The sequence below is a fragment of the Gavialis gangeticus genome, unplaced genomic scaffold (genome assembly GCF_001723915.1).
Source record: "Gavialis gangeticus isolate Ggan-Ray unplaced genomic scaffold, GavGan_comp1, whole genome shotgun sequence".
Lineage (NCBI taxonomy): Eukaryota > Metazoa > Chordata > Crocodylia > Gavialidae > Gavialis > Gavialis gangeticus.
This window is the reverse complement of record NW_017729002.1, coordinates 5,248,249-5,258,586: the sequence shown is the minus strand read 5'-3', so window position 1 is coordinate 5,258,586 and position 10,338 is coordinate 5,248,249. Positions and strand designations below refer to the sequence as shown.

At 43.4% G+C, this 10,338-nt stretch overlaps 1 protein-coding gene across 1 annotated transcript in view; it reads right to left on the bottom strand.

Moving 5' to 3' along the window:
* Positions 1 to 3,494, bottom strand: part of TEKT5 (tektin 5) — a 55,943-nt gene extending 52,449 nt beyond the window's left edge. Inside the window, 2 exon segments of the mRNA XM_019507384.1 lie at positions 857 to 936; positions 2,829 to 3,494. Of these exon segments, the coding sequence (XP_019362929.1) occupies positions 857 to 936; positions 2,829 to 3,393 (645 nt within the window). The 5' untranslated portion in view covers positions 3,394 to 3,494.
* Positions 3,495 to 10,338: the final 6,844 nt, after the last annotated feature.

The window sequence follows — 10,338 nt, the reverse complement described above, 5'->3', positions numbered from 1 at the left end:
GTGTGTGTGTGTGTGTGTGTGTGTGTGTGTGTGTGTGTGTGTGTGTAGTCAGCCCCCCCAGATAATATTTTCTCCCTCCACCTATGTGCAAGCACCCAGTTAAGCAAGTAGAAAATATAAAGATGCCACCTAGGCCAAAGCTATCTTCCTGGTTGATAGCTCCATAACCAAAGCATTACCTGCATGAAGCTTTCTTAGCTACTGAAGCGAGAAAGAGGAGGTATCCTTTTTTTGTAGTATCCCAATTTTCCATCCTCCACAGTCTCTGCTGTGGTCACCTACCATGGCTCATTTACATTAGCTGCCTCTGAAACGTCATCCTCTCCTGCAGACTTTGAACTAACTTAGCCCAATTATTCAACTAGCCTAAGACTTAAGCATTCTGTAAAAATGCCTAAGCAGTGGCCACTGTGTATCACTTAGAGTTCATTCCTAAGATTTGTGGGTTTCCCACATATCCAATAAACTTCTTTCAAATATTTTTGCCTAGGTATTTCTTTATTTTATTTTAAAGGGTGAAGAATTCAGAAATTGCAATGCTTCATCCTGTTTTCTTTCTTTGGAAATAACCTCTCCTTGGACCAACTATTCATGTTGCAATATATTAGAAAAGAATTTGTGTACTGTAGGCTCTCATGTTTTCTGGGTTTTTATCCCTCATAGTCAAGTGTTAGCTTTTTTCGGTGAATTTCTCTAAAATGTTAGAAGTAACTTTCACTCCCTTCAATTTTTTCCCCTTTCTCTCTTGCAGCTGAACTCAGGGGAAACAGCTTCAACATTTCTATCCTAATAACAATAAAGCCAGTTTAAATATTTTCTGACAGATTCATTCACAAAATAGTAAGTCTTACCACACCTTTATAAGGTTCTTTTCTACATCATCATGAACTAAGTCAATGCCCATCCGCTTCTCTCGGTTATATAAACATTCAAGGGCTATCTGCAAGCAAATAAGAGGAAAACTTGCAATGAACTCCGTATTGCAGTATAAAGTAAGCCTTTAACTTACCGCTAAAGGAACAGATGAAATAATGGTTAATAAGTGAATCTCTGAGAAATGTGAAACAGAATTGTACTCGGTGCTTTGGTATAGTTTCATTTTATGTAAATGGATCAGTGTCTCTGAGTCTCATTCATATCTGTTGATATTTATTTTTAAGGGTAAACTACAGTCATAATGTCTGCCATGTAATCAGTTTCATATTAATGAGATGGGCCAGGGCCAAAGCTCATGCCTCAGTAGATCTGAGCTGTGGAGTAATGCTAATCTGGATCCACAGGTCCCTATCTGGCCTCGCATCTACAATAATCTGTTCAAAAGCCCTGAGACAAATACCCCCATAGCCCAAACTTGGAAATTTGATACCTCTTTAACTTAATGAGTGACCTATACATAATGAGGGTCATCAAATAAAAATTCAGATCAGGATCTAAACCTCTAAGCCTCAGACCTATCTTTACCTTAATTGCTGAATTTGCTAGTCTTGAACAAAAATAGTGGACAAAATAGTACAAAAAGACTGAGGCTGCCCAGGCTGGCAATGGCAGTATGGATGGCTACAGGGGCTGGGCCAGCTTGGCAGCTAGGCCTACGGTGGCAGGAGCAGTTTTTCATGTACCCCCTCTAAGTGAGCCCCTGGGTTTGGTTTCCCAGTTGACCACCACTCATTACTCTACTGCTAAATGACACAAACCTTCTCAAAAAAATCTTTCCATGAAGGGAAGGTATCTACCCTTCATAGCACAATAGGTAGCACAGGCAGAGATCAGCAGAGTGAATGTTATTGGGTAAGGCTGTGATCCAGACTTGTGATTTCTATTTAATTGCATGCAAGTATTTCTGATAAAAATAGCTTTCTTTCATAAAGAAAATATTCCAGACATGTCTGAGATTTCCTGTGGTTTTGGTGTTTGCTGCCATCCATTTCTGAATAGTACAAGTACGATCCCATGTTAATGGGGGCGGGGAGGTTCAGTTGGAATTAGGTCAAATGATAAACTTCCACACAGTGTGGAAATTCAGGATGAAGCTAGAACTTCTCCATAATAATGGGTGCTACATCATCCTGCAGGAATTTGTATAGTTTATTCAGTCACTCACTGCCCTGAGGTCCTGTGCTTCATTACAAACTGTTTAATCCTAGCAGGGATGAGAATCTTGCATTAGACACTCCATTCCCTCAGTTCCCAGTGCTCTCCCAGTGACTTCATAGTACCCGTGAGCACCTATACACGTGCCCAACACCTGCTCCAACACATTCTAATTAGAATGCGTTGGAGCAGACATAATTAATCAAGCAGCCAGCAGCCTCGGCATCACCTGCACTCTCCAGAAGCCCCAGCATCACATGTATTCAGCATCCCTATGCTTCAAAATGGCCATGGGGGTGCTTTAATTAAAGCTCATTAAATGAGCTTTAGTGAAAGTGCCCCCACCACCATTCTGAAGCATGGGATGCTGAATACACAAGAAGCTGCAGGTGCTTTAATTAGAGCAAGTCCTGGGAGCTGCTCTAATTAAAGTACTGCCCCCCACCCCAGAGCACATGTAAAGCACTGAGTATTCTGACAGTGGTGAAGGAGATGGTTTAATAGGGACTCAGTCAGTTCACCAGTGTGAGTGTATATTTGAGGCTGTTGCAGTGGACAGTTCCTAATTACTGAGGACAACCTTTGTTATCTTGGCAACAAGATCATGATAACACTACAATTTGACAGATGCAAAATAGATTTTCTTTAAAAAGAAGTCCTTCTGGTTGCTAACAGAATCCATCCATTTGCTTTGTTCATGCCCTAAAACAGCCTAGAGACCAGTAGCTACCTCTGACCTACCTTCAGTGGCCCTTCAATTTCATCAGCTGCACACTCAAGCCGCCTTTTGGCTGTGTCTAGAGCATGAGTGTCTGTCAGCAGACGTTGTAGCTCATAGATCAGCTCAGACCTCCAGAATTCAATGTCAGAGAGCCTCTGTCCCATGTTTGTTCCAGTGTCATCCTGCATTTGCTGGGTCAGCTGGTCCTTGTCTTGCATTAGTCGCAGAGAATCTGCATTCAACCTGCCAGCCCAGTGCCGGCAACACTCCGATCCTTTGAATTGAACCTGGTTTGCCTGGTTCCAGTCACGGGGACTATAACGAGCATAAAGGGCAGTTCGCAAGGCGGGCAGTATGGTGGGTGGCCTCAGTGAGGCATTGCCTCGCTCATCAGAGCTGGGAATGTTTGAAGACACATTGTAAAACAGACTGGGTCTCCATGAGTTGAGGTAGCGATAACCTGGCAGGTAGTAAGTCTGGTAACTGTCCTGCATGATGCTCGTAGGGACTGGTTCAGGGAACAGACAGCTCTTCTTAGGGCCACAGTAACTGGCTGTCTGGGTAGTCCCTAAAAACTCCATCTTGCTCCTTACCTCGGGCACTGCATTTAAGCTACAAAGCAAGGTCAGTCTGGCTGCAGAGTCAGAGGAAGAGCTGTCTCTTCTGGCTGGTGTTGCCTTGATTACAGCAGATTCTTTATTCTCTGTGACTCAGTGATGTTGTCACAAAGCCTGCTGTGAAGACACTGTTTTACAATGGACCCTGACAAACACTCAGCTGCCTGGAGAGAATAAAGAAATAAACCTGGACTCAAGAAGCTGGGCAGTTTGAAAGATGTCAAGGTATTAACTACACAAGCACCAGTGTACTCAGACACCTGGGTATGTCTAGATGGCACCATGTACACTTTGGGTTTGTCATCACTGCTAAAAATAGCCACAGTTTTTACCTTGAGGTAACTTCCATGTGTCAGCTCTCCCAAAGGAAAAACACAGTGAAGGCAGGGCATGTTTTTCTTAATGCAAGATCAGGAAAAAGTTTTAATGAACTCACCAAGATTAACCCAGATGAGGCTATAAAATTGACCTCAGTAAGATACCTTGAGGTAAGGCTGAAGGCCAAAATCCCATTTCACCATCACAGCCCAGAGTGGTGCATAGCCACACAACTGCAATTTCAGCACTTACCGCAGATTTCAGATTCTGTTCCTATTTGTGCAGCTGTGCTCACCCTGCTCTTCCTTTCAGGGAGTGCTCAGACACCTGCACTACAGCTGCACTGGCTCCAGGGAGGAACAGGATTGTCTGGATGTGTGTGTAATTCTCCAAAAGTCAGAGGAAGAAAGCATGACTAGCAACTGTTTGCAACCAGGGGCCCTACAACTTTTTAATGCACTGGTTAGGGCACTCACCCCAGCAGTGAGACCCAAATTCAATGTCCTCCTCCCACCCCACCCCCAGTAGTCTGAACCTGCATTTCCTTTTTCCCAGCAAAGTGCCCTAGACACCTGGCCATGGTTTAGGCCAGTGGTTCTCAACCTTTTTGGACTCACGGCACCGCTGGTTAGACTCAAGCAATTTCTTGCAATATGCCAGCTCTTCATTTTCACTGGGTTTTTTTACTACAGAAAAAGAGCAATTCTTCTGTTGCAGAGAACTCGGACCCCAAAAAGTCAGAAAGGTTTGAACACTATGGTTTCCTATTTGAAATCTCTGGGTTTATTTTGTGAATCATGTTTGCACATCTAACAGTGCTAACATTGCATAGCACATGTGGTAGACTTGAAGGACTCTCAAGGCACCCCAAGGTGCCATGGCTTCCTGGTTGAGGATCTAGGTACTGCCCAGCATGCCCTCCAGCTCACCTTCTGAAGCTGCCTCACAGGGCAGCCCAGAGAGAATGATACGTGGGACCAGGAAAGTAACACGCTAGAGAGAGGATGGCTCAGTGAAAAATGCATGCTGCCTTGGCAGACAGGAGGACTGGGCCCTGGCTCCAAGCCCTCAGTGATAACTATCCCAGTGCTGTTCATCCATTTTATCCAATGATTAAATACAAAGAGCAGAAAAGTCACTGGTGGCAGGAGTCGGAACGCGAACCCAGAGGGTCTCCCTTCCAGGACAGTGTATGGGTAAAATGGGATTTCACTCTCAGAGTCTTGCCCACCGAGTCATTTTTTTCCCCACAGGATAGCTAATAGGAATGAGTTACTCTGAGGGAAAAAAAATGCAGCTTTTTTAGCAGCAAAGAGAAACTCTTTAAAACGTAATGCAGCGTTTGAAATAATCCCCCTAGGGTTGACTTGACTGAAAGACTTGGCCAAACATGGATAGAGCAAAGTCCACTAAAAAATGAGGGCTTTGCCTCTGTGTTCAGAGGTCTTGTTAAGGTCTCTCTGATCCCTTCTTTTGAATTCTCCTGTTTCTTCCCAGTTATAAACACTGAGGAACATCCCAGAGAGGAAATGTATTTTGCCCTTTTCCCCTTAACTTTTTGTCATGTGGCTCTGGATTTTTATGGCTGTTTTTTTTTTCCTTAGGCCTAGTCTACATATAGTTTGTTTTGTCACGATAGCTATTTTTAATAAGTATATTATTTTTTAACATAAATGCCCCAGTATGCATGCAGTTATGAGAGCTTAAAGGAATAAAACTTAATTTCTTCTCATACAAAAATAAGCTATACCAATATAAGCGCTTTCATAGCAGCACAGCTGCATCCACATTAGGTGGCTGTAGCATTTAAATATAAAGCTAGTGTAAAAGCTGTATAACTTTTTCTGTGAAACAAGCACGATCTGTATAAGTTAATGAAATCCAAGTGATGTGTGCTTATTTTGGAAAATACTAGCAAGTCATTAAAATTTTTTCTTAATAAACATTGAGTAGTTCAGGATTATTTAACATATGTTATCAATAATACCAAAGAAAAATAATGAGCAACTCAAGAAGCTAAATATATCTGGTCCACTGGAAAACTAACTTATCTAACAAAATCATTGGAAGGCTTCTGTTATCTGCCAACTGCAGGAAATGTGTCTTGAAAACTTATGCAAAATATTGCATTGTCATGGTATTTATCAGAGGATACATAACTTCTCATGCACCAAACTTGCTTTTTCAAAGAGAAGGGGTTAATACATTATTTTTAGTGAGTCAGTGTAATGTGCCAACTAGCATAGTTTCACCATTCCTCACTAGGCAGAGGAGCTCAATAATTTGAGTATGTTTGCCCTCTTGTGGCTGACCCACCAAGTTTAAAAGCTCTACTACCCCTAGAGTCCAAGTCACTTGCTTTATGTACAGACACAGTGTTAAGTAGGGTGGGGTGTGATCGAGCTACAGGTAGCTTCATAGAACTTTCTTTTTTCCCTGCTTCTTCAACAAGACCCCTTTTAACACAAGTTTTAATAGTTTAAGAAATATGCTATACTATGATATGCTAAGGGTGATTCTCATTTTGTTCATCTGCTGAACAACTATATCGAATCTATTACCTGTGCTGTACATACACAGTTCAGCTGGCAACGGTACTGCTTATTGATTTCAATGAGATTACTCATGTGAGTAATAGCCTTTGAATGGTCAGTATGCATCTACAGCAATTCCAGTATTCAGAGGTTTTACCTTCCTTCCTTGGAGAAAATTTCATGAAAAGTAACTTTGGTAAAGCACTGTTTTAGTTATTTGTATCTGTGCATGTGATTACTTGTCACAACCAACGCATAGGAATTAAGGGGAAAAAATAAATAAAAGTAAAGTTCACCGTAAATGACATATATATCCCTAGGGTACAAGCCAAAAAGAAATTACAGTATATAAAGCAAGAAAGTAGTGACAGAACACCTCAGTACAGATGGGTACTCACAGAGGAGCCAGTCTTAGTAAGACTAAATGACAGAAATGCTTGAGCCGTCTCTTCGTGTTCCAGTACCATCTTCTTAGAACTGGCTTTTCACTGATGTTTACAGGGCTACTAAGGGCAACCAAATAGAATGAGAGGCAGAGCCTTTCACATTCCTATTTCCTAATTTGTCACAGATATAAATAAATTGTTAACGGCCTGACTTGAAACCAGTTTCAAACATACTTACCTGGCAGGGGAGACACCATGACCAAGCAGGTGGTGTCAGGCTCCTCCTACCCCTCCCTTGCCAATTGAGGCAATTGAGATGGTGGTTAAGTGGGTGAGCAGGGGCGGTTGAGCAGGCAGCATGGAGCAGTGAATCAGCCAGCCATGATTAATAGTTCTGTGAGTGCTTTGGAGGACACACTAAAAGTGTGTCAAGATGGAGCTAGTCACCCAGGTGAGATAATAATAAAGACAGCAGTTAGGGAGTGTGTAAAGAGAGCTATGAAGGAAGAAGGGGAATGGCAAATGGTTAGCTGGAGTAACAAGTTGGAGACTGGGGCAATAGAGAAGAAGAAGCAGAATGAATCCAAGAAGACAGAAAGGAATAGAGGAAGCGAGAGACGTCAGGGAGAGAGAGCGAAGCTGGAGTGAGCAAGCAGTGGAGGAAGGGAAAGAGCAGAAGTATGAGAAGACGACATATAAATTGTGGGAGGAGAATGACCCCAGAAGAACTGTTAAATTGTGGGTGAAAGTGATGTCAATGAGTGAAAGCAGTAAGAGGGTATCTACTACGTCACAAGCGGATTTTATCGCCAAGTGCTGTTTAATGACTTAAAAGTAGACCCGAAGGATCTTAGCTGTGTCATGGCCTCTGATAATTTCAAACATTGGAACATAACTTTTTGGAAGCATGATGCCTACAAGGCGTTTTGGGACCATTATAAGGAGGTGGTGGACAGAGATGACCTCCGTGGGTTAAGACTTGAAATTGGTCAAAAAGCATGGGAAAGAGTTTTATTTCTTAAGATGTATATCGATATGTTGGAAGAGAAGGACATCACAAGATGGCTGGAGCAGCAAGTGCAGAAGGTGCTGTTCATGGACTGTGTGTTGGACTGTTGGAAGATATGGACTGGAGAGGGAAGGCTGCATTAAAAGAGGAACTGGGAAATTCAGGGGGAGTAGAGCATCTCCCGTCAGTTGTTAACATTGGACCCCACAGAGGTTTCATAGTTTCATAGTTTATGTAACTTATTATTTCATAGTTTCATAGGTTATGTAACTTATTATGGTCAGCCTAAGCTCTTGTGGACTGGAGGATCACTTAGCTGCATTTTGTAATCTGACAATTCGCTACAGGCGCACTGGGACAGATCACAGAGAAAATATGTGCAAGGAGGTCTTGGAGGTCTTTGTGGCAGGGCATTTATAGATTTCATAGACATTTGGGCTGGAAGGGACCCCAGAGGATCATCGAGTCCAGCCCCCTGCCCCAGGGGCCGGAAGTCAGCAGGGATCATAGGATCCCAGCAAGATAAGCATCCGAATGTGTCTTGAAGGTGTTCAAAGTGGGTGCTTGAACCGCCTCCAGTGACAGTCTATTCCAAACCTTGCGGGGCTCAGACAGTAAAGAAGTTCTTCCTTATGTCCAGCCTGAATCGGTCGCAGCAGAGTTTGTGACCTTCCGATCTTGTCATCCCTTGGGGCACTGGTGAACAGAAGGAGGCAATGCCCAAACTCATATGCAAATCAAGCAAAGGAACTGAGTAAAAGGGAAGAGGGAAGTGAGGAGGAGGGAGAGGAAGGTATTAGTGAGTCCAAAATGGAGGTATTTACTGTTGCTGAGGTGCTGGGTGAGGGGCAGCAACAAGAGAGTGCAATTGAAGCAGCAAGATTACTATCAGAGGTGGAGGAAGAGGAACAAATGCTGGGAAAAATCTGGGGATAAACAAGGAACAGCATTAGAAGAAGAAGGGGAAAATCCAAAGAGTGGATCTGGTGGGGAAGAGGGAAGGGACATGGAGGGAATACAAATGGAACTGCAATTGTGGGAGAAAGGGAAGGACACTGATTTAGGGGAAAAAAATAAAAAAATAAAATTAAAAGTGGGAAATTGAAATAGAAGAAAACTGGCTTGGGGGAAGAGGGGCGGTAGAAGGAAAGGGAGGAGGGAGAAGGGGGGAAAGTTGTGGGGAAATCTGTGGGGGGATTGCGGGGATGAATGCCAACAGTAGGGTGCAGGAAGATACGGGAGAAAGGGAGGACGCGGAGTGATTGCTGAGCCTCATAGTGATTAAGCACCTCACAAAGATTACAGGAATGAGTTGTGGGGGGGAGAAACGTTTGGGTTAAGCAGTGGCATGGCCTTGACACTTGCCTCACTGAATGTGAGAAGTTTGTATAGAAGGCATAAGTGGAGTAAAATGAGGGCAACATTATTAGCTGTAGAGACACAGGTGGTGGGCTTACAAGAAAGTGTTTTGCCCTGGGAACGGAAATATAAGTACCTGGAGAAGTGGTGGGGTGTAGGGCTGTCTTTGTGGAGTGGAACAAATGAGAATAAAACTGTGAGGGTGGGGCTGTTGGGGTGGGAGGGAGGTGTGAAAATTAAAGAGGTCCAAGAATTAGTTGAGGATAGGCTACAGAAAGCATTGGTGGAGGGGGGGGGGGGTTGATGTAGCACTATTTAACATTTATGCACTGGCAGAAAGAACAGAGCACTTACTTCTCTTTCAAAAGCTAGGGATGTGTGTGGGGGGCAAAGATATTGACTGGGGATTTTAATTGTATTATTGATGAGAATGGGTGGAAAGGAGTGCAGCAGAATGGGATATTGAACAACACAGGGGAAATGATTATGAGACTGGGTTAAAGATGAAGGGTTTAAAGATGCTTGGGAGGGAGAGGGGGAATTTACAAGGGTGGATCCAGGTGGGAGGGGGAAGTCGAGGATAGATTATGTTTTCATTTCTGAGGGGTTGGTGATAAAGGGAAGCTGTGATTGATGTAGGGTTTACAGATCTCCGTGTGTTGTGGGTGGAGGCGGGAATAGAGGAAGTGGTGAAAAAGGGTAGAGAGATTTGGAAGGAGAATGTTTCACTGTTAGATGATGACAAAGAGTGTCAAGCCTTTAGAAGGGTGTATGAGCAATGGGGGATGTTACATCAGTATTTTGATACCAGATGGGAATGGTGGGAGGTGATTAAGACAAGGTTGTGGGAATGGTTTGATGGCATGGGGAGAAAGAGGGTAAGGGGAAGGAAGTGGGAATTGAAATAATTACAAGGGGAAGTTGAGAGATTGACTAGGCTGGTGGGGAGGGGGTAGATGGTGAAGAGGGAATTGGAAGGGGCAAGGGAAGGAGTAGAAAATTGTTTTAGAGTGAGAATGCAAGACAGAATGTTCTTGGTGAAAGAGGTGTGGGTGGAAGAGGTGGAGGAACGGGGGTAGTATTTTACGTTGTGGGTTAAAAAGAAAAAGAAGGAGATGAGAGGGATACATACAGAGGAGGGAGTATGGGTGAAGGAATCCGGGGAGGTATTCAGGGAGGTAACCACATTTTATGAGTGTTTGTTTAAAAAAAAAGGGGATGGATGGGGGAATTGGTGGGTGTGTTACAAGTGAAAGTGAAGGAGGAGAATAGGGAGGGATTGATAGGTGAGATCTCAGAGAGG